At 43.2% G+C, this 27,515-nt stretch overlaps 1 protein-coding gene across 1 annotated transcript in view; it reads right to left on the bottom strand.

Annotated features, from left to right (window-relative positions):
* mpped2a (metallophosphoesterase domain containing 2a) overlaps positions 1 to 27,515 on the bottom strand; it is a 62,582-nt gene that overhangs the window by 15,704 nt on the left and 19,363 nt on the right. Inside the window, exon 3 of the mRNA XM_069705459.1 lies at positions 19,380 to 19,605. Coding sequence (XP_069561560.1) covers positions 19,380 to 19,605 — 226 coding nt within the window. The remainder of the gene's footprint in view (positions 1 to 19,379; positions 19,606 to 27,515) is intronic.

Here is a 27,515-nt window from a genome sequence, read left to right as displayed (position 1 = left end):
AGGCGGGGGCGGGGGGCGGGTGGTTGAAGGCAACAGGAAGGGGCACGGGGTCGAGCCGGTGCAGATACACGGCACAAGCAACCAGCCATTGTCTCGACCTTACAGCGAGTGGATGTTGCCGAGGGCACAGAGAAGCAGCGGCAAAACAATGGGCGCAGGAAAAGCACACAAACTGGCATTGTTGGCTCCTCGAGCACAAAGAGCCGTAACGCAGACGAAACAAAAACATCACGGCGCTCGAAGGCGTGAAATATAAACCTGAAAACGTTCGTTGGTGTAAACGGCGTTCTTCTGGGAGAACAAAAGGCGTTTACGAAATGTCGAGAAGGAAAACTTGGGCAGATTTGGCCGGCGAGTCGACGGACGAAGGTTCATCTACAACAATTTTGATTTTTGAAAGACTCGTTTGAATCTTGAAACCAGAAAAATCGGTTTCACGTTTTCTTCTTTTCTTGGTTATATATGAAATAAACAGTTTAGGACTGTTGGTTCGACAGCTAATGATCATGACTTCTCAAACCGGGGCTGCGACAGGTCACGTTGATGGTGATTTGTTAGAGCGCCCTCTGCTGGACGACGAGGCAAAAATACTTCCAATGGACTGGATATTTGAATTCGAACGGGTGATTACAGCTCGAACGTTACTTACGTTTAAACCGTTGACCGTATATAAAAAGTGTTCGTAGCTTCCGGGGTCTGAAAAATGAGGCGGACGCTGTAAAGTGTCTTAAGCTGCAATACCGCCGAGGGCCACAAGAGGGCTCCGGCTCCAAAGTCTCCCGTTCAACTACTTATAAAATGTTCTCCACGAGTTATCTCGACCACAATACCGTCGAGTTATCTCGATCACAATACCGTCATCAACTCAAAAATAAGCTTAAAAAAAATAAAAAAAGCCGTGATTTTGGGGCCGTGTCTGTTTGATTGATTGCGCTGCATTCGGGTTACGTTTATCGGTGCAAAGATGGCGCCGGGCCAAACTCGAAGCTTCATAACAGTTGACAAACCAACGGGTTTCCAGCCCGCACGATTAAATCGGGGGTAAAGATCGACACAACAATGAACAATGGAAACTTAACACCTCTCACTTACATTCCTTCGTAGCCTCCAAGTATTTCCATTGTGCCATAAATTTGGAATTTTCCTTTAAATAGTTGCCCTAAATATAACTTTCTATTTCTAGTCGTTTGCCCGATCGCTGAACGGAGGTCACAGTTTGCTTTGTATTTACGACACCTCCCCCCCCCCCCGCTGACACCTGTGTGTGTTTCCTACCAAACCGCCACCAACCACCACCAACCGCCGCCATCATCGGGGGGGTGGGGAGGGTCTGAATTCAGGCACGTGGAGATAAGCAAGAGTCGCCCGTCCTCGCGACCGAAGGTCAGCGGGAAGGAAGGAAAAAGTGCTGCAGAGGCGACGTCAATGCTATCGGCGCCGAGCAGAAGCCGGTCGGCGGGCTGCCCTTCTGTTTATGGAGCTGTCGTTAGCGCCGTGATTGATGGCTCGCCGCAGACAATTCACATCTCCTTCATGGGCCACACGGCGCGGTGCACGGGAGAATAACCAGGAGGTGTGTGTGTGTGTGTGTGTGTGTGTGTGTGTGTGTGTGTGTGTGTGTGTGGGGGAAAGCAATAAAAAAATTAAATCTGAAAAAAAACAAACCAATTTGAGCTGTGGTGAATTCATTTTGCGGAGAGCTCCCTCTCGACTTCCTCGATGTCAAATCAATCGGTGTACTTTCATTTCAGAGTTTCAGCTTTCATCACGTCCGGCATCGTTTCAGACTGAATTTTTTTTTTTTTCCCCAAATTGAATGTATTGGATCTACCGAGCGCCACTTCGGTAAACACTAAGTTTTATAAGTCTATAAATCAGTTGGCTAAAGTGCGTGGAGCGAAAAACATGAACGCCGATTAATCTTTTAACATCTCGACCCACCAAAAAAAGCGTGGTCGTTAAATTCGCCGCCGTTTCCTTCATTCATCACAATGTCCCGCCCACCGATAGCGGAAAACCTGACTGCACCGCAGGCCTGTCAATCAAACAGACACCCCTCCACCCTTTCCTCCCCCCCAAAAAAAACAAAACAAAAAAAAACACACCAGGAAACTCATCAGAAGGAGTGACTTTTAGCCCAATGACAATAACTTGTGTAAAAAAATGTATTGACTTTGCGTATCATGCGAAAATTTGAATGGGAGTCTATGGAGCCGACCCCCTAGAGGCCATTGGCGGTATTGCAGTTCATCGGCCTCATTTCTCAGACGCCCTGAAGGACCGACCAATCAGCAAACCGGCGAGTCCTGATTAAATGCAATTACACCGAGGTCCAGAGTTTGTTTTGAAACGTGGCTCTAAAAAAAAAAAAAAACACGGCAGCGGTGATGAAACGATGCAAAAAGTTGCAGCAACGCGAGCAACTATCACGGAGCTGAAACTCCAGCAGTAACAATGCTTCTGGTAACGGTCATTGAAGGGGCGGGAGGGTGGGGGGGGGGGGTCCTCCGTGGTTTACGGCTCGGGGAGTTTTTAGTGCCCGACATATGGCGCACGGTGCCCGCTGCCGATTGGTTAAAGGCCGCTCCAGCAGTTTAAAAATTAACCCGGGGTCGACGCCCATCAGGATGAAAGGAGTGGACGACAACACCCGAGGGAGCGCCGCCATCTATTCGTATGCAGAGGGGCTGGTAAAAAAAAAAAAAGGCTCCACATCAATAAACAGGGGGGGTGTCCAAACAACAACCACAACAACAACACATTTGGTTTAATCCTCCCCCAAGTGTGATAAGACTCCATCCATGAACAAACCTTAAGTGCTTGAGTTGCTTTTAGAGGCAACAACCGACTGGAGAAAAAAAAAAATTAAATGCAAAATAACACCATCTTAAATCTTTGATGTTTTGTTTTTTTCCTCTTTTCTTTCGAACTCAGTGGAGCTTGCGCCTCTTTTTTTCTCTTATAAGAAAAAGCTCGCAGCACTTAGCATCCGCAGCGTCGTGTCCGAGACTTGTTGTCGTTGATGATATTACTTATTTATATTACTTTTTTTTTTTTTTTAATGTCGGCTGAATTCAGCCGCGCCTGCACTTTCGCTTTCTGACCTTTCGCACCGAGCTCTGCGGAGAAGAAAAAACAAAAACGTAATGGCGCCGACACTTTGAGCAGAAATCTATGTTGAGGCAGTAAAAACCAAAACAAAACAAAAAAAAACAAGAGAAAGAGTCGGTGTGGGTAAAAGGTGGAGCTTAATGCAGCGCTGCTGCACCTCGGGGCCCTCAGCATCTGGGGGGGGGAGGGGGGGGACGCAGGGCTTCCTCTGCTTTTCAAATATTTATCTCCCCACATAGCGTGAGACGCAGCATGGGACGGAAAACAAGATGGGAGCCCTGCTGGGTTCAGGATCTGCTTAGTGTACAAACACACAAACACACACAAACACACATACAGCAGGACAAACAAACAGACGGGCCGATGCATGCACCCAAGTTGGTTTTTTTTTAAACAAGCTGATAAATGAGGGGAAACCTTTTTGCGCCCTGCTTTCTGTTGACTGAGCAGGTAGCCTGAGCCATGAGGTCGGGGCAGAGGGGAGGAGGAGGGGGGAGGGAGGGAGGGAGAAGGGGGGAGGGGGGGCTGCTGACAGATCGCCTTTTATTCCCCGACTGGATGCTGAGCCATCGCCGGCTCCCTTCCAGGGGATTGTGATTGCATTTTATAGCCCGGAGCAGCCTCCTCATGTCATGCATCCCTCCTCGGTGTCGCGGACATCTGGCGAGCTCTGGGCTCTTCTCGTCTCTCCCTCCCCCCCTCCCCCCCCTCCTCCTCCCTCGCCCCCACTGCGCTGGATCGTTTGATTAAGCCTGCATCGCTTGTAATCAGGCTCAGAGCTCCCCCCCCCCCCCCCCCCAAAAAAAAAAAAACCTGCAGACCTGCTTCCTAACCGTACAGCTGTGTGATGCGCCAAAGGAAACCAACGAGTACAACCAGGTCCCCGTCAGGGAGGTTTGATATGATGTACGAGAACTGTCACAGGATGATCTGCTGACTTCAAACAAACCTCAAATGTAATCTTTATTTTGTTCTGTATTTCAGGTGTTGTTGTTTTTTTACCCTAAAATGACCCTTCAATTACTCAAATCCTTTATACATCTAAACTAATATTAAAATGTCTAAAATCTGTATTCTTATTTACGAGTTACGATTCAGAGGGGAAACATTTTTTTTTAAACTTATTCCAAAAACAAATCTACGTTTAATCGAACAGAAAGTTATGAAATGTTTAAGAAAGATTTTTAATTGTGGGTTTTTTTTTAATTTAAAGCTTAATTTTTGGCAATGAACCATTTTTTGACATTTAATAAAAAATATTTAATATTGTTAAGTTTGAGTCAAGCAGCAGCCAGCAGTGACGTCGCCCGTTGGTTTGTGAACGGCCGTTATGAAGCCTCCAGTTCGGATTGTGGCCGGCGCCACTTTACTAGTTTGGAGCAGGAAGTGACCATATTTGGGCGAGCGGTGGATCTGACTGGAAACCCGACGACATTACGTCCCGCCCACCGATAGCTGTAACCTGACTGCACCACAGGCCTGTCAATCAATCAGACACGCCCCCAAAAACACGCTTTTTTTAAAGCTAATTTTCTAATGAATGAGGGATTATTTTCAGATGGACCTCCAGAAAACTAATAAGAAGGAGCGACTTTAGCTAAAAAACACCACGCCGGGTTGAAGAGACATTTTATTGGCTTAGTATTTCATGAGAGAAGTTGAATGGGAGTCTATGGAGCCGGAGGCTGTTTTCGGAGCCGACATCTAGTGGCGCTCGGTGGTATTGCAGCGTAAGGCTCTTTTTTTTTTTTTTTTTTTTTTTTTTTTTTACTTTTTTTTAGGCCAGATGTTTTGAGTTTAACTTGTGCAAAAAAATTCAAAAAATGACCTCTGGGTTTAAAACAAATTTTCATGAACTACTTTGCCGGTTGAATTATTATGATTTCAACATGCCGGACGCGCTCTGCCATTCATTAGCATTCGCCGGCCTGTTAAATCGGGAGCCACATAGACCCCATCTATTACCGCTTCCCTCTACCTGCCCCACCGCTAAGCTATTTATTATCAAGGTGACCAAACTGCGCCGCCATTAAGCCGGCGGGGCTATTCATATCCTTGTTAGTTAGTGCGGGTACGCCGTTAATGGGCGATGTGCCATTAATTCTGCAGGTACAAAGAGACGTGACCCCGTTTCTGGAAAAAAGCAACCAAAAAAAAAAAAAAAGGTGGCGCGCTGCCGTCACGTGGCCCCGCCGTGTGTTTAACGGGCCTCATAGGGGAAAACAGACTAAGAGTGTGTTTACACAGTGGCATCTCTGAGCCGGTATTAATAATAGAGCCACTTAGCATTCAGAGGCAGCGGTCTCAGCCACGCTGTTTGTTTCACAGGTCATTAAATTTATGCCGCAGCCCTAATGTTCATTACAGCAGCAAGCTGGCCAGGGGTCTGTAACACTCGCTCACTGTCTTTAATCCCCCGCCGTATTCCTCACGCCGGCTTTTTTCCTTTTCATCCCGCAGCCCCCGTGTCCTACCCGGCTCTCACATCTTGGTCCATTTGCTCGACAACAATCTTTTTCCCCGGGTTTAATTTTTAAAAAAAAAAAGAAAAGAAAAAAAGAAAGTGTCTCCAGGTTTCTTTAAAAAAAAAAAAAAAAAAAATGCCTGGAATAAATGTTTGTGTTTTCTAGAATAACTACGGGACCCATTCACAGGTGCATTTCTTCCACCTGTGCTTGCCAAGAGGCCAATTTCGCCGACACGGGCAAAAAAAAAAAGAAAAGAAGAGGAAGCTGCCCCCCCCTCCCCCCACCACCACCTCCGCCACCACCTCCCCCAGCTGAGGCTTAACGGGCTGCTAATTCCACATCCACTGTGAACAAACCAAAGTCACCGTCGCTGCCAGCTAACGCAGACTGGAGGTCAACGTGAGAGACAAAATGGCACGAAACACACAACGTGAAAACTCATCAGGGAGTCGGAGGAGGATTTTGAGAGAAAATGACAAAGCTGGAAAACAGCAGAGGAATGCGAAGAAATTACTTGGTGACATACTGGGACATTTAAAGTCTTTAAAATAAATAAAGAAAGAAAGAAAATAAAGAAAAATCATTCATCTTTTCATAAAGCTGTACTCTTTCATTTGAGTATCTGCCTCTCATCAGGTGCTCGACCCTGCGCGGAGCCGAACCGCCTTCGTTAGTCCTTGATGCAACTGATTCTCTATTTACACACACACGCATGCACACGCACGCACGCATGCACACGCACACGCACGCGCACACGCACGCACACACACAGAGAGAGAAAAGAAAAGAAGAAGCACTACCACACAATCCTGCAGGAGAAAAACACACAAACACTTTACAGAGAAAACACACAAACGCTCTGTTCAATCTCATTAATCCTTTCGGAAAATTAGCGCGTTTAAAAAAAGGCGGATTTGCGGGAGAAAAAAACCCAAAACAAAACAAAACACCGCCGTCAAGGAAAAACCAGATATAAATCCTTTCATGAGGAAGTTTTGTCGGCACAGAAAACACGACATGAATCTCAAAACTAACTTCATATCAAAACGGAGCTCCGACTTCTGTTTTAAGTATTAAAAAAAAACAATTTGTTCATTAAAAACAAACAAGTGAACCGCGACACCGTTTCGTTATTTTTCTGAACGAACATTTGACACGACTGCAGTCGCGACGCAAAACTATTGTTACGTCTCGTGACGTAATAAACGCTTTATTGCAACGCTGCAGTAAAGACGCGCTCCACTCTGCTGACCGCCGGTCTCGGGTGAGGGGGGGAGGGGGTCAAAGGTCACCACGCAAACCACTGGTACGAGCAGGTACCCAGCGACTGTGAGACGGGTCTGAAAGGTCACGCCAGACTCCCGCCACTCGTCCCCGCTTCTCCTCCGGGTTCCCCTCAATGTTTCTTTAAGATAAAATAAAAAAACAAAAAAACCTCCCATCTCCAATGCATTGATCCTCAATGACACGGCGGAGGAAGAATAAACAGAAGAGGAGAAGGGGGGGAGGAGGAGGGGGAGGAAAGGCTTTTGAACAATGACAGAACATCTATAGGAAACCGGCACTTCAGAGGCCTTTTCAGCACGCCGAGGGCCAAACGTGTCACGAGAGGTGGAAAGAAAGCGGACTTCTCTGACATGAACGATCCGATCGGCTCACCGGGAACAAAGGTTGACCTTCCTCCTTTAACAGAAAAGTGGAAACCGGACCTCGGTGGTGGTGGGTTTTTTTGTTCTTGAGAAAGGACTTTGAGGACGTCGGTGTTGAGCGCTAAAGAAAACCATTTATCAGCGTTTAAAAAAGTTTAAAAAGAAAAGGCTTTGAACAGCAGCGTGGGAGTTCCTGGACGTGTTTTGATCGACTACACGCGAACAGAAGTCACGACGGACTTCGGAGGTTTTTTTTTTTTTTTTTCTCGTTTACCGGTTCGGAGTCGCGGCGGCGCGCCGAGGAGGGAAAGTCAACGGCGTAATCACCGGAAGTTCACCGACGACGAGGAACTGCCGGCTGTCAGATGTCAACATCCTGCCTCCTCCTCCTCCTCCTCCTCCTCATCCTCGTACACAGAAACCCTTGTTCTGGAGTTGATCGGGTTTACCGGCTTCACTCCTGACAAATCGTACCGCTCTTCTCCTCCTTGTGGTTTATTTGATATGGACACACGCACACAAATACACACTTCAGTATCGGCATAAATAAAGGAAATACATGAGAATATTATGTATGAAATATAAATATGACAGACTTTTAACAGTAGTAGAAAAAAAGGTGTGGAGGTGCAACGGCATCTGATACGAGAGGATTTCTTGAAAAAGAAAATGAATGAAACTTCCTGACTGTTTTTCAGAAGTTCAGTCTGAACTTCATGGCGAGAAACACGTCAGTATCTGTTCACACCGCGACCTATAATTAGCAGAATCTGCTTTTAGCTTTACATGAAAGAATCTCGCAGCCACAGATGGACGGGGTTTCTAACACGTGAAGAAAAACTTAAGAGCTTCCAGATTCAAAGATGGGAAAAAAATGCACGAGGTGAAAAGAGCCAGGAGACTCATTTAGCTGCACATTTATGCCAACAAGTTCCCGACCACAGCGTTGGTTTAAAACTTCCTGTCGAGATTTCTTTAGATGGTTTTTCAGGCACATTCGTTTCCATAAAATTTTGGTCAAACGAGAAGCTGATTTATTTTTTATTTCTAACGATCGATTCTCTGATGAAAAACGACAAATTCGACGGGAAACTCTTCAATCCCCCCCCCCCCCCCCCCAAAAAACATCAATCAATAACAAATCCTCATGTCGAGAGACGTTCTTCTAAATCGATACCAAAGTAAATGACTAATCTGTCTTTTATTGGATCCACCACAGGTGTCACCAAAAATGTCACCGCAATTCCCGCCGAGTCCTGATGTGAAACGGACCGGATCAAAACCAAAGGGAGACGACACAGCTGATGTTTTTTTTTCTGTCAGGAGATTTCTGTCTTTCTTTTGTTAGAGAATATTTTGGATTTATTAGATCAAGATGCCGACTGGAGGTGGGTTTTTTTGGTTTGTTTTTTCCACTGAAAATCTTCAGTCTGCCGACTGATAAAATTAAAAAAAAAAAAAAAAATGTGTGAAGCTGTTTGAAGTCGTGCTCGAGTTGAATCACTTGACGCGCTGACTGAACTCGGTTTTGGAAGAAAAAAAAAAAACGAGATGTTTCTCCCACAAGAAAAACACCCAACAACTAATTGTCAGAGACTAAAATTCCAGAGTGAACTACTTAAAACTGGATTCTTTTCTTTTTTTTTTCTCTCTTGCTGTTGTGGAGTGAATCCAGATCAGGATTTTGGCTGCATCAGCCTTTTTTCTTTCCCGGGCGCGGCGGTGTTTTGATGGCGGTGCCGTCCGTGGCGTGGTGTGACGTGGTGGACCTCTTGCCTGCCCGGCCGGTGACTGATGCTCACGAGGCCGCGGTCGGAGAGCTTCATTAAACAGCGGCGAAGACCCATCAGTCTCCCGCTGACATATTGGGGGCTCACCTTGGGGTGGGGGCAGGGAAGGAGGAAGGGTGAAGGTGGCGGTGGAGGTGGAGGTGGAGGAGGAGGAAAGGGGCGGGGGGCGGGAGTCAGTGTGAAACATTTAAGTCCAGTTTGTGTGTGTTGGTTTCCAGTACGGCGCACATTTGAATTTTGATGTTTTTTGTTGCGTAATGGCCATTTGAGAAACATGCCTGTGTTTGTGAATATGTGCCGTGATGTGTGTGTGTGTGTGTGTGTGTGTGTGTGTGTGTGTGTGTGTGTGTGTGTGTGTGTGTGTGTGTGTGTGTGTGTGAGTCATTTAGGAGGGAGCGCTGTGAGCCGTTACAATGCGGAGAGCGAGGGTGATGATGCCAAATCCATCACTTAACCCTCTCATTCACTCCTCTGACACATACTGTGAAACACTGCGTGCGCACACACGCACACAAACACACACACACACACACACACACACACACACACACACACACACACACACACACACACACACACACACACACACACACACACACCCTACAGCTGCTGAACTGAACGTACTGCAGGAACAAACCTTCAAAAACACCTCTCTGCCTTCATCACCAGCTGCAGGAGTTTGAACCTCCACATCTGTAACCTGGAAAAAAAAGCACCTGCAGTCACAACAACACACACACACACACACACACACACACACACACACACACACACACACACACACACACACACACACACACACACACACAGAGCAGTAGCGTCCATCGCAAGTCAGCCGCGTCAACAGATGCGCGACGATTTCCATTTTACGCCCCATTAAGCGAAGGTGTCACGTTTTAAACGTCAATAAATCACTATCTCATTAATCCTGGATTATTTCTGGAATCAATGTGACGCTGCCATCGACCGAAACGTTTCATTTTAATAAGATGTTTGTAGTTTGGATTTGTTCACGTTGTTAAATAGTTTTCTTTTTGGCACTAAGGAGGCAAGTTGTTCAATAATCAATTCCCTTTATTTGTCAGTAGACAAAGAAAGTTCGCCTCTTTATACTAATTTCAGAAGGAATTAAGTGTTTTCCTTTATTTATATCAATCTAAAAAGGGAAATTAATTAACTATAAATGACTCTGTTTTAATCGGGTGTGTTTGCACGGTCGAACTGTATAAATTTAAAATAATTTTGTAATTGTTAGCATTTCACTGTTTGGGCCTGCCACTAACGATTATCTTAAAAAAAAAGCAATCGATTGTCTTGTTCATAAAATATATCGTTACAATGGCCCGTTATAAGTTCCCCAGAGTCCAACTGAACGGATTCATGCGTCTCGTTTCGGTAATATCATCATATATGACCAAGAAAAGCAGCAAATACGTGTATTTGAGGAAGCTAAAGACCGGGGAACGTGAAAATAAACATTCATTTTCTGCTTCGGTCATCATTTTTCTCATTTTATGTTTTCTGAACAAAAATAAAAACTTGGAAACCCACAAATAAGATCTCACACACAGAGGAGGGGAAAAAAAAAAAAAAGAAGAAATCCTCCAAAACCAGATTTTTAATCCATCAAAACCATCCAACGTATGTAATTTCTCATCATTTTCTCATCCGACTTTTCTTTTCAAGGTTTCGACCACGACGTGACATTTCGGAGGTTTCGGAAAGTTTCACCGAATGAACTCGGCAGAGTGAAAAGAACAAAAAAAAAAATAAAAATAAAGACAGAAAGACAGAAAGAGGGCAGAGCGACCACGAAGCCCTTGACTCTCCGGTGATAGACGTTTGTCAGGGCCCATTGCCTCATCGGAGGTAAAGCTGCCATGTGCTCACACTCTGGCAGGGAAAATAGTGTGTGTGTGTGTGTGTGTGTGTGTGTGTGTGTGTGTGTGTGTGTGTGTGTGTGTGTGTGTGTGTGTGTGTGTGTGTGTGTGTGTGTGTGTGTGTGTGTGGCGGGCAGACAGCCAACACAAACTGACAGAGGCTGGCGCCGACCGAGAGGTGACTTAGGGGTGATTAAGCTAAAAGCAGCCGACACAAATGCCAGATCTCAGCGACGTGGACAAATGAAAGCAACGGGGAAGTAAAATAAAATAAAAAATAAAAAAAATAAAAAACTTCTGGTACCGAGCTGTCCAAATATGTATGGATGTATGGATGTATGGATGTATGGATGTATGGATGTATGGATAGATAGATAGATAGATAGATAGATAGATAGATAGATAGATAGATAGATAGATAGATAGATAGATAGATAGATAGATAGATAGATAGATAGATAGATAGATAGATAGATAGGACTTTATTAATCCCACAGTGGGGACATTTAGTCGTCACAGCAGCATAGAAACACAGTGAGGGAAAAAAAAAAAAAGTAAAAATGGCACCAACGACGTTCATTCAACAAAAGGCCACTGTGTCGAAGCGAAGCCGGGTATGTGGACACCCGAACGTCGCAGCCACGTGTGACCCCTGAACATGTGGTTCTGATACCGCGGGCATTAATCTGCTGCTTCATCAGTCTCCGCTGCTCCGGGCCGACCGAACCAAAACCAAACCAAACAACACGTTGAACTGCTGGAGGTTTCTCTTCCACTTCAGAGTCTGAACACTGAATTTGGCTCCGAGCAGTTCGTCCAAAAGGTGTTTAATGAGGATAGTACAAAAACAGGACTCTGTCCACCACGTTAGCGCAAATTTGAACCAAATTTCAAGAAAACTGTCCAAAGAAATGTTTGTTTTCACCACCTTCATGCAATATTTGGAGTTGGATCATGGCGGTAAACCAGCTTTCCATTTGGGCGCCATTCAAATTCGCAAAAGACGCGAATAACAACAAGATGATGTAATTTAAACAGCGCGAGTCGAAACGTGCCGACTGTGAACAACAGAGCAGATTAATGTCACGATTCGTGTCATAATCTGAATGTGATGTTTTCACGGTTCACGACCAACATTTAGATCACGGGCTTCATGTTCAAGTCGGTTTCGCAATTTGTTTTGTCGACACGGCAGAATTTCCCCGCCTCGGACGTGTGTGAGAAACCACCTGTTGTCATGCTGAAAACAGGAAAACGGGAACGGCTCTTAGTCAAAAACGAAGCGCATTATTGTCTCGAATACAACCATGAGGACACGTGGACATTTCTGTCCCACAGATAGACGGAGAGAAAAGAGGCTAAAAAATGAAGATCTCCTTGAAACGAAAACGGCCGGGGAAAAAAACATGCCGATATTCAAACATTGTCGCTGTGTATTACTGCCTCACACACACACACACACACACACACACACACACACACACACACACACACACACACACACACACACACACACACACACACACACACACACACACACACACACACACACAGAGGCTGACCTTTACAGTGAAAAATGAATACATGAATAAAACTAAAATCTGCAAATGACAAATCTGCATTTGGCCCTCTGGGTTTCCCTTGAGGTGAGTTTCAGAGAGTCAAATGAGGGCAAGCGGATTTAATCTGCCGCCTCTGGGAGGTCCATGCAAACGCACACACACACACACACACACACACACACACACACACACACACACACACACACACACACACACACACACACACACACACACACACAGGAACCAGCCAGGGCCGGAGAAAGGGGGAAGAGACAACCCGGCGGACAGCAAAAGGAGGAGAGAGGGAGGATCGGGGAGGATGAGGGAGGCGGCAGCAGAGGGACCAGCAGCAGTTTAACCTTCGACCGGGGAGTTAAGTTGCGGTCCACAATCACAAAACAGGTTAATCTTCACAGCGAGCGAGCGAGAACGAAACGAGGGTGGTGTCTCTCTCTGTCTCTCACACACACACACACACACACACACACACACACACACACACACACACACACACACACACACACACACACACACACAGTCTCTCTCTTTCCAGCTCGTACTTCTCTGTTCTGAATCCGTCAGCAGAGCTTATCCGAGTCTGCAAAAAAACCAAAAAAACCCCAGCAGGATTCCTGACTTATCTGCGACCCGGCCCGCCGTCGCTCCGCCGGTACTGATGTCTGAGCTCGGCGTGTTGCTGCAGGATTTATATTTATTCTCACGGCTTCTGATAATTGATTCATAATTTACTTTTCTAAAATAACCACACACAAAAAAAAAAAAACAAGAAGAAAAAAGAAAAGGTTACCAGAGCAGAAATAAGGATGTCTCTAAAACGGCCTTTTTTCCCCCTCGGAAGAAACAGTCCAACAAATCAAAAGCGATTCGGTTTACAATGACGGCAAGAAAAAAAAACAAAAGCGGAGAAGCAAAGAGAAAATGAAAACGGGAATATTTGAGACAGAAAATACTTTTTGTCAATACAAATGTACAAAACATGCCGTAGAAACATTTGTCTTTTCTTTTTTTATATTTAGTTATTTCAAATTATTACATTCCCAGTAAAGTTCACTGTTTCAGTGTACTGATGTCATTTAAAGTTTATCATTAAACCATAAAACATTCAGCCTCCATCACATATATTTGTCACAAGTGTTTGATAAACACATTTTTTTGGTCCATAAGAATATCTGACTTTTCTTTATCGGTAGTACAAACTGTAATTTATCTTCCTGTTAGCAACAAAGCTAACTGGCTTGGATGCATTTCCCGCTCTTTTTCTCCCGCCTTTTATTTTTTATTTATTTATTTTTTATTTCTATCTCAAACTAAATGATGCAGAAAAAAAGGTGGAGAACTGACTAATGCTGTAAAATCCTGCTGTAATATTTTACCCACAAATCCCTGCCAGTCGACTCTTTGTCACCAAGTTTCTGGACCCATATAGTGGTAAAAATAAATAATTATAATTAAGTTAATTAACAGTGTCAATCAACAATTTCTGTTTGTGTAAGTGTCTGATTGTGAGAGGTATGAAGTGCATCTTAAATTAAGTCTAATGATGGATTTCATTAAATAAGTGCTGAATCATGCACTCTACCGATAATGCTAAAAGTTTGAAGTTTCCGAAGCCTGAATTATATCGTGAAATTAATTAATTTAGTTTCACTTACTTCCATATGCAGCGACACAAAACCGAGAAATAAACAAATTATGTATAACAAGCTATCCAGAATGATTAATTATGAATTCATGTTTTCCGTTCATCAGTTTTTAAGGGTGTTAAACATCGTACATGTCAGAAGAAAAGTAAAGACTTTAAAAGTTTAACATTCAATAAGGTCAAAGAACAGAAACTAAAGTCCTGCATTAAAGCAGTAAATTAAACACAAGATTCAAATCTATTTATGAGGTTTTTTTTTTTTTGGTGTTTTTTTTTTAAGTTCAGAGATCCAAAGATTCGTCGTCTTCCCTGGAGCAGAAACGGTTAATGGTGTGAATAAAATGTGAAACTGTCCCACTCCGACAGGCCTTCAGCTCCTCTTCTAGAGCTTTGATTGACAAGGAGCAGAAGCAGTGGGAGGTTTTAGGTATTTGGTCTGTTAAGCATCCGTCATTAAACAGCGCGAGTTGTGCGTCTTTCACGCTGCGCTGCTTCCACTCCATCACTTTTCCTCAAAAACGGGAGGTCGGAGCCCAGTTTTACTCAAAATGTTTAGGACTCGGTGGTGAAAATGTTCAAAAAGGTCTATCGCGGCCGAGCTAAAACAATTAGCTCATGGACAAAATAATAATTAAAAAAAAAAAAAAAACGAACAATAATAAAGGAGATTTTGGAGTTCATGCTGCTTAAAATTCTGGTCGAACGAAACGGGAAAATACAAAGACGTGAATATTATGATTTCACAAACAATTCATCCAAAATGCAACCGGGAGCTTAATTGATTAGAAAAATAATCTTTAGCTGCAGCTCTAGAAATCTTTTTACACACCTTTTCATTCTGCTGCTGAAAGCTCAAGGATGTAATGTAAAGTGTAAAAAAGTACTTACATTTTTTTGGACTAATGGAGCCTCGTGAAGGCCGAATGATTTCTTACTTCGCTAAAAAGATGTCAAGAAGGTAAAGAAAACTGCAATTTATAACTCCCCGCTGACAATAACACAATACACTAAAGGGGCACAAGCCAAGGCTAAAAAAATCTCACTTCTTCGACGTGCTAATCTGCAGCTGCTGACACTGAACGTGTCTGGATGTCTTTCCAAAACTTCCCATGATGCACTGGGCTCCTCTCCTCTCTTTGTTTCACTTGAACTTTATGCCTCCCTCCCTCGCGAAGTTCGCAGCATTTTTAATTTTTTAATGTTTTTGCAGGTATCCCCTGGTCCTGGAGCTGCATGTCTCTGGTTTGGCTCCACCGACACTTTATTGTCTCTATGCTGTTCTTTTTTCTCTCTGCTCCCCCCCACCGACCGACCTGCTCGAGGCAGATGGCCCCGCCCACCTCTGGGTCCGGTTCTGTCGGAGGTTTTTCGTTTCCAGCTGTGGTTCACGTGGGAATTGTTGGGTTCCTTCTTATAATGCTGTAAAGGTCTGTTGTGTGGACTTCACTATGTTTAATGCGCCTCCAAATAATTTGTCGTAATTTGGCGCCACGTAAATCGAATTGGATTGAATTTGCAACGTTCTGCGTAAATCATCGAAAGATACCATAATGGAAACAATATAAAAATTAAAATAATATAGTGAGATTATAAGATTATAGCGGATTACTGGTACTCATAAATGTGGACTATGATATGGAGTTATTTGTCAAATTGTTTTTGTTTTGTCGCTTGTCACTCACGCCGACTGGATTTTAAAAGGACATATAAGGAGGTTATGGGTCATGTGACATGGCTCATTACATCCACCCGCAGGCTCCTGGCTGGTTTAAGATAGTTTCTCATCTCTAGGGGAAGAGACGAGGCAAATTTCTACCATGAGAATCAAGTCGGTTGTTTTTTTTTCCATAATTCTGCCAACAAACCAAAAACATAACGTCCTCGGTTAAAAAGTCACAATCCTTCTAAATCTTCTACTTTTAAATAAATCTCAGGTCTGAATGCATTTTTTTTTTTCCAGCAATAAACCCGCAGCTTAAGAGAGTTTCCAACATCTGGGGCAGTTTTACCTTCATCGGTGAAGGTTTTGTTTTTCTTCTTTTGGCCAGCTGGTTCTTCAGAAACTCTATCGAGATTAATTATCCGAGGCGACTCGTCGGCACAGTTTTCAATGCGTGTATATATTCAAGAAAGCCTGCATTCAAAAGCTGCCTTTAAACTTCAGAGTACGATCGGCCCCGGCGCCGAACCGACAACCCGTTTCAGATCATTAGAAACCGGATTGTTTTGGAAAAAGTGCTGCAGCGGTGTGGCATTTTTTTTTTCTTTTTTCTTTTTTTTTTATCAGCAAGACCTTTAAAACAGCCATTTAAATGACGCACTGGTCAAAACAAATTTAACGGCTGCGGAGTGATGGAAAAAAGGGAGAAGTGATGCTTGTTTCTTTCTGTCTTGTGCAGATAAAAAACAACAAAACAAACAAACAAAAAAAACCATGCTGCTTCTTCACAGTTTCTGAGAGAAAACTGCTTCTGTGGAAGACGTCCGAATAGCCGACTCAGCAGTCGACGCGTTTTGTGAAACACAAACACTTTGTTTTTTTGTGTGGATTTTTGTAAAAACCCAGCAGAGATGTCTGTGAAGAGAATATTAAAGTTGTGGGGGGGGGTTGTTGTTTTTTCCCCCCCGACCGCGCTGATAAAAAAAAAAAAAAAAAATACTCGTATCGTGGCGTTTTGTGGTGTTGAGATGCGAAAATGTGTTTTCATTCAAAAGCGAGAAAACAATCTGCGTTTTCGTCGGACACGCGGAGCGATTGATGAACTCGGGAGTTGATTTCAGGTTCAAATGAAAAAGCTTTTCGATTACTTTCTGTACAAACAAGGCAAGGAGAGAAACAAAGCTGAGTCAGTATATTCGTTACTTGATAGATTTACATGTAAACAGATGGTGAGCTTCAAAAAAAACGGTAGCAAATTTCTAGTTGACGCCTATTTACGCGAAATATTTTGAACGTTGACTTCTCATTTTATGGAATAACTTTTACGTCGGGGCCGTTTTTATTCCGGACGACAGTTTTGGATTTGAAGACTGAAATCAGACGTGTGATTCGGACGACCGGCACCGGCGAAGCCCGACGTGAACACCGAACTCGTATTTAAAGTCGGCAGAAGCCGAGAGCAAGACCGCAGCAGCTACGGCGGCGTTTAAACAAAACAAAAAAATGATGTTTTATTGACTCCTCTCCCCCCCTCCACCACCTCCCCGCCCCTCCATCCCCCCCAGAGGTGACGCTGTCGTGAGCAGCGGACCGCCGAAAGGCTCGGAGGAGCTCGGGGGGGCCACCCAGGCGGCGAGCTGGCGAGCTGTTGATGAAGTGAGGGGTCGCCGCGGGGCTAAGTGAGACCTCACACTGGACAAGCGGGAGAGGCCAGACCTCGGGACCCGCGGCGGCCATATGGGTGTGAAGGAGGTGAGGAAGCTGAGGGGGAGGGGGGGGGGCAAGCTGTCCGACCCTGCCTCTCACGAGACCCCCCAGCTGTCACAACAGACACTTACCAGCCCTCACACTAAACACCCATCAGGGAGAGAGGGGGTGGGGAGGGGAGGCGGGGGGTGATGGTGGTGGGGGGGGGGTAGCCTCCTTCCTTCCTTCCTTCCTTCCTCTCTCTCTCTCACACACACAGAGGATGGAAACAAGGAAGAGGATGGAGCAGAGTGTAATCTCTTCCTCCTGCTGCTGGGATGTCTCACAAATGCTTGGGATCTGCCCCCCCCCCCCATCGCCCAACCACCACCCATGGCCTCCTCCTCCTCCCCCTTGGCTGCTCCTAAAGCCAGGCTGCAAACCTGCTAATTATAGCTGCTAACAGATGAAGGTGTGACCTAAATAGTTATTTTAGGGTTTCCCCTGTGCACCCAGAGAGAGAGAGAGAGAGAGAGAGAGAGAGAGAGAGAGTCACAGCTGCAGAGCGGGCGAGTCCAGGTCAGTCTGCAGGACTGTTCGGATCCTCTGAGGTGACAACTGGTGACAACTATTTCTATCTAAACACCCAAAAAAAAAATTAAAAAATTTTTATAAAAAAAAAAAGGCGATCACCGGCCGGGATGTGAAAGGACGGTTGGAGACCGCCTCCGTCCGACGATCTTTTTAACACGAACACTGAAATGAGGAGTCGATCAATAAATCAGTCATTAATGTGGAAGTAATCGACTCCAAATCTGATCACAGATGGTTCATTTTGATCAATTGTGGCGAAACGGTTTGTTAATTTTAGCTTCTCTAACAGGAAAAGTTAATTTTAAGAAAGGATCTTATAATTGTTAGATATTTTCAGATTTTTATAGTCAACATCGTTATTATGGTTAAATGTATTGATGGTGACGCTACATATACGTTGAACGGCTGCTTTAATTGCGTTTTATTTTGCTTCGCGTGATCCTTTTTCAGCATTTCATAATGTTTTGTGTATCTTGCGTTCAAAGATGAATTTCCTTTCAGGGATTTGTTAATGTTGAATGTTGAAGTTAAGAAAAATGAATTAGCAAAGTAGCAGAGGTATCATAGCAGCATTTAGAAAATATATATCGAAAGTAAAACATCTGTAAAAGCCTCAACTGTTGTGTATCTGCACTTCTGAGGCATAAAAAACAAATAAAAAACTATGAATATTTCTAAAGATATTGAAAATAAGTATTTATTTAAAAAACAATCACCCAGTTAGTTTAACTACAACCACAAACCTGCTGTTTCTCACTTTAAAGGTGGAGAACCTACAATTTACTCCCAGATCGACTTCTTCTTAATAAAGTCAATTTAAAGCATTTTCCAAACATGAAATTTTCATGCAAACGTAAACATCCACGAGTATCGCAGTCGCCTCAGGAGACTTCCTTCTTCCTCCGAGCAAACACTTCTCACATAAAACAAAACAAACAACAAAAACCTGCCTCAGCACATGCTGCTTACACCATCCCCTCGGCTGAACAACGTCCCCGCCTCCCCCCCCCCCCCTCCTCCACACCTGAGAGCCCCATTGACAGAGTGTCCCGGTACCATGCTATCACTTAACCCCGTGTCAAAACACAGGTGTAACACGAGCTCGGGGAGCAGGCGAAGGTGCGAGCTGGGAATAGCACCCTGGATGTAAAGGGAAGCCCCGCCCCCCTCCCCTCCCCTCTCCTCCCACCTTGCTGCAAGCGCAAGACAGAAGAGGGAGGCACACCTTCACCCCCCCCCCTCCTCCTCCTCCCTTCCAACTGCAAAAAGACAAGCGTGAAAGACAAGAAGACAAAGAGGGGAAGAGAAGCTCTTACCAGGGCGTCCCGTATATCCGGAATCCCTTGATGGTGACGTCCGAGTCCTGCAGGTACACACAGTTTGTGAGGAGCGACTGGACATTGTCAAAGTCCTCCGGTTTGAGTTTGGAGACCGACGGGAATCGGTAGTAATCCTGCTTGACCAGCTCGGCCATAAAGTCCTTATCGAAGGTGAGCTCGTGGTTCCCGGCGATCACCACCTTGAACTCGTACGGGAGGCCACCTGGAAGAGACGAGATATAGAGATGATATTTTTACGCTCGAATTTCGTTGACTGGAGTTAGCCGGACGCTGAAAGCATTGTGACCGGACTAAAAAAATTTTTTTTTTAAAACACGCTCAAATCAACTCGCGTTGAAGTTGCGCGAACAAAAGTAATTACCCGACAAAAGAAAACCTGTATTTCTACTATTTGTGGAGAACGAATTGAAATGAAGACGCGAGACACGGCCACGCAGCAGAGCAGAGAAACAGCAAAAATGCAGGAGGAAATAAATAGTAGTTACTGGACGTAACTGCAGTTCTATGAGTATGTTATTTTGAGGTTTTTCAAACAGCGTTTTTGATCACATCATGAACAAATATTGATTTATAAACATGAATTTGCCAGCGATTCCTCACTTCTGATAAATTCAGGCTTGTACGAGTTTCGAATGAGCGTTTGTGAATATCTACTTTTATTTGACTGCATTGTCAGCACATGACATTCAGCGTACAGCGAATATGAACATTATTTGTTTCTGAGGTCGTTAAGTCGACAAAAGATATTTTCACTTCATGACGCCGCAAATAATTGTTCTTTTCACGAAACACTCTCAACATCAACTCAAAGTTCTTACGCTGGCAAAGTTGCACAAACCAAAGTAATATGCTGTATTTCTATTATTCTTGCAGTATGAATTGAAATCAAAAAGGCAAAATAAGAAAACAAGTCCGCTCTATTCTGAGAAAGAGTTTCAATTTGTACTTTTGATCAAAATGATGAATAAATTCCACTCCAAGTGGGTAGAAAAATCCATTTATCTGTCAATATTTGACCCGTATTGTTTTACCGCGTCGTCAGCAAATGACATTCAAGCATACGGTGAATTTGAAGGACATTTCTTCCTGCGGTTGAAGAAATAAATCCTTACAGCGTTCTTTCACTGTATTTTGTGTCGGCGTTGTGCAGCTCTGTTCTCGCTTCAAGGCGGAGCGGTTTTGTAAAAAAAAAAAAAAAATCACAAAGGGATTGTTCGTCGGCTCCACCTGGTCTCCAGGCTTCTGCAGAAACAACAGTTTGTCTGTACGCTTTGTACGACACACACGCGCGCACACACACACACACACACACACACACACACACACACACACACACACACACACACACACACACACACACACACAAGCCTGTATATGAGATACCCTGTGAGCACAGATCAGGACCGGAGAGAAACTCGGATAATTGGAGGAGAGGGGAGGAAATACGCTCTCCTCAGACAGTCACAGAGGTTAGAACCACAGCTGACGGCTCAGCTTGACCCCGACGGACCACCGTCCATCTCTTCAGATGTCGAGGCTTGAAATAATAATACAAAAAAAAAAAAAAGAAGCAGCATGAACCTGAACTAAATAGAGAGGAAACATCTATTACGATTCTCATCCCCTCATCTTTCAACTTCTGCTGTGCCCTTCTCGCTTCCCCTCTGTTGAGGTGATTTGTCCCAGTTCCCCCGTTCGCCATCAAGAAGCTGACTTACTACTTTATTCCAGCCGGCTGAGCACTCGACGAAAGAAAAAAAAAAAAAGGGTTCTGGCCTTCATCACCCCTCTGTTCACTCTCTATATTTCTTTTCTGCCTGTCCTGGATTCAGTTTTTTTCAGGTTTCTTGTTGATTTCGTTCCAGTCTACCTTCCTTCCTTCGCCTCTTTTTTTCCCGCCTGCTCTGGAGTTTCTTTATGGACTTATCTGCAGGCTAATTTATGTATAGAGTTAACTGAACCATGGCCACGGGAACAATAGGTGCAGACGGTGCTGCAGCACTCTGCCCCCCATTTGCAGCAACCCAAACCCAGGCAGGAAATATAATACATAATAGGGCTGCAACGAATGATTATTTACATTATTGATTAATCTGCTGGCTATCTTCTTTCAATTAAATCCAACTCATTTGTATGTACAAGGCACCAAATCACAAGGCAGGTTATTTCAGGGCACTTAACACAGTAAAGTCCTGAAGACAGACCTTTACAGCATCGTGCAGAGGAACCCAACAATTCAACAATTCCTAAGTAAGCTAGAGTAAAAAAAAACTAAAAAGAAACCTCCAACAGAAGGAAGGAAAAACTCCCTTTAAACAGGAAGAAACCTCCAACAGAAGGAAGGAAAAACTCCCTTTAAACAGGAAGAAACCTCCAACAGAAGGAAGGAAAAACTCCCTTTAAACAGGAAGAAACCTCCAACAGAAGGAAGGAAAAACTCTCTTTAAACAGGAAGAAACCTCCAACAGAAGGAAGGAAAAACTCCCTTTAAACAGGAAGAAACCTCCAACAGAAGGAAGGAAAAACTCTCTTTAAACAGGAAGAAACCTCCAACAGAAGGAAGGAAAAACTCTCTTTAAACAGGAAGAAACCTCCAACAGAAGGAAGGAAAAACTCCCTTTAAACAGGAAGAAACCTCCAACAGAAGGAAGGAAAAACTCTCTTTAAACAGGAAGAAACCTCCAACAGAAGGAAGGAAAAACTCCCTTTAAACAGGAAGAAACCTCCAACAGAAGGAAGGAAAAACTCCCTTTAAACAGGAAGAAACCTCCAACAGAAGGAAGGAAAAACTCTCTTTAAACAGGAAGAAACCTCCAACAGAAGGAAGGAAAAACTCTCTTTAAACAGGAAGAAACCTCCAACAGAAGCAGGCTCAGAGGTTGGCGGCCGTCAGCCTCGACCGGTTGGTGGTGAGGGGAGAGCAGAGAGAGAATTGGACATCACAGAGACGTAAGACATGAACCGTTGGGTGTTTGGTCCACAAAATGTCAGAAAACCGTAAAAAGAAATGTCTGTGGACAGCAGTTTGGGTTTTAGAAATGGTGACAAAATTACTTATTTTGTCCAAAATCCAAAGAATTTTTGTTCCTTGTGAAACAATACAAAGAAAAGCTGAAAATCCTTTCACGAATTAAAGGTTGGAGCTTGTGAATGTTTGGCATTTTTTTTGCTGTAGACAAATGACTGAAATGGTGAATCAGTTATTAAAATTTTTGCAGATGAATTTCTCGGTCCTTTCCAGAAGTATTTTTTTTTTGCCTGCGTTGATCTGTTCCAGCACGAAGGTTTGGACAGGATTTGAGTACTAAGCTAATGAATTCATCCGGATTACTAAAAGTACATTTTCCAACACGCTTGTCAAACTGTTTGGCTGTAAAAAAAATTAAAAAAAATAATAAAAAAAAATTAAAATCATTACAGTTCTGTCAAGAAGCGATTGTACAGATTGTTTCTTCTTCTGCAACGAGTCAAGCGTGTTTTGTTTTCGTTTGAGCGAGTTTCACAAACTGAAAGCGTCGACGTTTGGAACGACTCACGAGAGCCCGCAAGAACGTGGACGTTATCCAGACTAGCATTAGCAGAAAAAAAAACTGGTTCTGACGTCAAGTTTTGGACGAACGCACGATGCAGGACGTCCTCGCGTGTAGCCTGAAGTACTTTGGTCTTTCGGGCTGTAGATCTACGGTTTCATTTATTCTTTGTATGCTTAGAAAGATTTTTTTTTTTTTTTTTTTTTTAATAAGATCTCCCTGACATGTTTAGCAACAAAAGCTCAGTACAAAAAGTGCAGTCCTTTACATGCACTGCAGAGACACTTCTGTCCACCCACATCGTGGAGTTTGTGATTGACAGGAAGGAATTCGTCTCGCCACTTCTTAGCTTGTTGTCCTGTTTCTATGCTCTGTATTGTCGTGGGTAAATAACAGCAGAAGGTGATGATGCAAGCCAAAGGAGGGGGGGGGGACCAAATTGAATTAAAAAAAAAAGTGCGAATGAAGAGTTCAATAAAAACATATTTGTTGAATTTAAAAAAAAGAAAAAAAAGAAAAATGGTTTGGATTCTCACAATGGTCCATTCTGCAGTGGTCAACTCCACAATTGGAACAAAAACTAATAGAACCGGAATACATGAGAATAAAAATCCAATGAAAACACGCCGGCTCGATACAGATAAGATAAATCCAACTCGTTCGGGTGTGTGTGTGTGTGTGTGTGTGTGTGTGTGTGTGTGTGTGTGTGTGTGTGTGTGTGTGTGTTCTCTAATGCTGGAAATGAAAGAATCATGGCTCCCCCGGTCTATAGGTTTCATTCCCGCTGCTCTAAATTAGCTCTTGTCGCATCTCGGGATCATAAATTCCACTTCGAACCCTTAAATGAGAGCTCAGTCCTCCAGCACTCTAACTGGATCACACACACACACACACACACACACACACACACACACACACACACACACACACACACACACACACACACACACACACACACACACACACACACGAATGAACGAAAAGCGAATCATCCTCTCCGGCACCACAAGGCAGGGGAAAGCCGGGGAAAACATAATTACCATCAAACAACTCCATCTCCATTACTCCACTGGGAATTTGTTCTCCTGCTTTTTATTGCCACCGAGATGCATCGTACGGAGTCCTGATGCAGTGATACACCGAGATTTTTTATTTTCTATTTTATTTTATCCTTTGCAGACAAACAGCCCCCCCTCCCCTCCCCTCCCCTCCTGTTTGTTCCAAGACAGCAGGAAAAAAAACAAAAAAACAAACAAAACTCTGAAGGACGCAAACTACCGAGATGAGACATTTTTTACGAGGACAAACGCATCAGCGCACCGAAAACATGTCAATTAGAAAGTTTTTTTTTGTTTTGTTACTATAGATACAGTTTTTCCAACCACGGAGGAACAGGAGTGTAATTAAAAAAAAAAAAAAAAACAGAAAATAAATTCTCCTACATTAATTGAAGGAAATTAAAGAAGTGGGATTGTAAGAAAATGAAACTGTCATCGCCTCTCGTCAAATTAACCCTTAAAGAAATATGATATAGCTGAATAAAATGTTTTCTAATTAGTGATATATACACTAGTTTCATCAAATGAGCTTTTACTTGTCAAATCGATAATTAGACAACCAGGAGGTAAAAGAAAATATATGCAACGAGAATTAACTTTCTGGTTCCACAGTCAAAGTCAAACCCCACCAAAAACAAAAACAAAAACGGCAAAGGAAAATGTTTAAAAGACAAAATAATGATTGTTTGTCTGAAAGGTTTTCGCTTGCAGAGTTAAGAGACGAGTAAACAGTCAATCTGTCCACTAATTAGATTTCCAGTCAAGATTTAAAAACTTTTCCATTCACCTTCACAGACTACGTTTAATATGACCAAAACGGCAGAGCTGGTCAACAAAAGGGAAGCAGTTAGCGGCTAAAGAGGCGAATCCTCGAGACACAAAACAACGAGCGAACTTCTCATTCATCCGGTGATCATAAACGCGACTGACGTTGCTCTTTGCAAAGACAACACATCAAATATAGAAATTCTCTTGTTTCATGAATAAAATATATGCTTACGTTAAATTTGATGGCAACAAATAGACTGAAAAAGTTGAGTAACGATTAAAAAAAAAAAATCAGCTGGTGGAACATCACCTATAAATCCAATACAAAGCAAGAATGGGACCACATTTCACTTCCAAAACTCCAGAATCTGGGGTCTCCCTCAGTCCCCAAACGTTTACAGAGTGCTGCAAAAACAAAAAACGTGGTGCCGCCAAAGAAAAAAAAGAAGATATTTTTCATAAATCGATAACATTTCTCCGTTTCAACATTTGATATGTTGTCTTTGTAATTAAATATGAGTTTACAGGATTTGTAAATGCATTCTGTTTTTATGTACATTTTACACAGCGTCTTCTGCACAGTGATAGTGTGAACGTTTTTGTTTTTGTTTTGAAGCCGTCGCTCTGATGCATCCGTACATAACGGACGATGCAAAGCAGGAGCTCGTGTTTCAAAAAAACAAAACAAAACAAAAAAATCCTTCATTCTTCAAATTCATTAGTGGTTCTCGTTACCCGACTCGACCCTACGAGTCTCAGCGGGATTATTAGTGGAACAGCCAGTTCTCTGTATCCTCGTGTACCAACATTTAATTCCCAACAAACTGAAAAATGCATCGTTTTCCCATCGGCGGTCTGGATTTTTCATGTGAAAGTTCAGCCTCGTACAAAGCAAACTTCAAGTCAGACCAGACGGTGACTATTTAAGAAAAAAAAAAAAAAAAAAAAAGGGGAAATACGGATAATAAGCGGTTTTACAATGTTCAAAGGCTGCCGCCGCCATTTTCCCTCATTAAAAAAATAATAATAATAATAATAATAATAATAAATAATGAAAAGGACTAAATGCGGCCTTGGAAGGAATATCAAACCTTTCACGTGCGCTTTGCGTCTTCTTTTATCAGAACGCTTTCTGTTCGCGAAGCTCAAAGCGGGCAAAATGTAAAAAATAAATAAATAAATACAAAAAAAAGCCGCGATGTAAATAAGCGACACGTTCTTTGTCCGGCGGAGACGTTCGTCCTCCAAAGAGCGAGAAACAAACGACGGCCGCTGAACACTTCACTCAGAACAACAACAACAACAAAAAATGATCAAAATGTTTTCATTTTGTGACTTGAAAGCCGGTGAACTTCAACCGGCTGAAATAATAACCGACTTTTACTGATAAAGAAGAAAAAAAAAAGAAGACGACGGTGCTTTATGTAGAAAAATTAGTAAAAGCTGCAGAAATAATAATAAAAAAAAAAACAACCTCTACAGATTTAACCAATGAGGAATATTTGAAGAGAAGAGAGACCACTTTATTTTTTGTTGTTATTAATTCTGCGTTTACTTTTCCCATCTTTTGTCCGAAGCATCTCGCGCATATTGTCCTTTTTCCCGAATCTGCTGGTATCGGAGGGCTCGACGTAATTTTGTCCTTACTGGGTGTACGCGGGCTTTTTTTTTTTTTGCAGACATCCACGTCCTGGAGCCCAAATTTTTTTTTGTTACAGCCGCTGGACTGCAAAGCGTACCAATTTTGCAAGCGTCAGAAAACCCTAAATTAATTTTAAGAGAGGCTGCCGACACTGCCGTTATGAAATTATCGACGTATTTAAAAGCTGTTTGGAAACGAGCCGTTATCAACCTTTCTTCTTAAATTTATGGTTGTTCTGGCAAGCGTTTTGCCATTTTTCCTCTTTATGACATTTATTTTTCAAGACGAGTCGACGAATTTCTAATATAACTTTGGAGTTTGGCTCCGCCCCCTCCCACCCGTCCCACCGTGTGTGTGTGTGTGTGTGTGTGTGTGTGTGTGTGTGTGTGAGTGTGTTTCAGGGAAATTAAAGGGCACGGCACCTGGCAGGACTTTAAAAGAGTCGACCTGGCAAAGCGGGCGCGCTGCACCGGCTGCCCGACTACAAATCACATTTACAATTCATAAAACTGGAAATTACGACTTCAGAGGTCGACAGTAATGTTTGAAAGAATGTGTTGAGTTTGTTGAGTAACAGCCTGCAGACACGTGTTCGTTTCTAGCAGCTCGAAGCTTTAATATTTTCACTTTCAGCTTTTCTGTCTGGTTTTTGGTCTTCTGTTGACATCAGGCCTGCGTACAACAATACGGACTTATTAAAATGTAAAAACAAAGGTTGCAGGTAAAAGAAAATCAACCACATAAAGGAGGACAAAGAGATTGGGAAGACTCCGGTGCGAGTTCGACGTGGACGGAGAACGAGGAGCGAAATGGAAGCGACGATTTAAAAAAATATATATATTTTTAGCAAAACTCTGCGGAAAAATATGAGTGTTTGAACGCACTGAGTTGGAGAAGTGGATTTATGCTGCAGGAGTGGTTGGAGAAGTTTCTATAAACTGGATTTTTTTATTTATTTTTCACTGTGAAAACTGGGTCAGAGCTGAAATCTACTGTAACTGCTGAATCCAGACCGACTCGAGGGAGGCGAGACTCCGACGGACACCTTTCAACTCTGCAGGAGGCGAGCGTTTGATACCAAAAACATACATTTGGAAAGGAGGACTACTTTACT

Source organism: Brachyistius frenatus, unplaced genomic scaffold (assembly GCF_029030835.1).
Source record: "Brachyistius frenatus isolate BFR_SWC_R1_liver_20210118 unplaced genomic scaffold, ASM2903083v1 Contig_56, whole genome shotgun sequence".
Taxonomy (NCBI): domain Eukaryota; kingdom Metazoa; phylum Chordata; class Actinopteri; family Embiotocidae; genus Brachyistius; species Brachyistius frenatus.
Note: the sequence above shows the minus strand (reverse complement) of the source record. Positions and strands in the feature narration are given on the sequence as shown.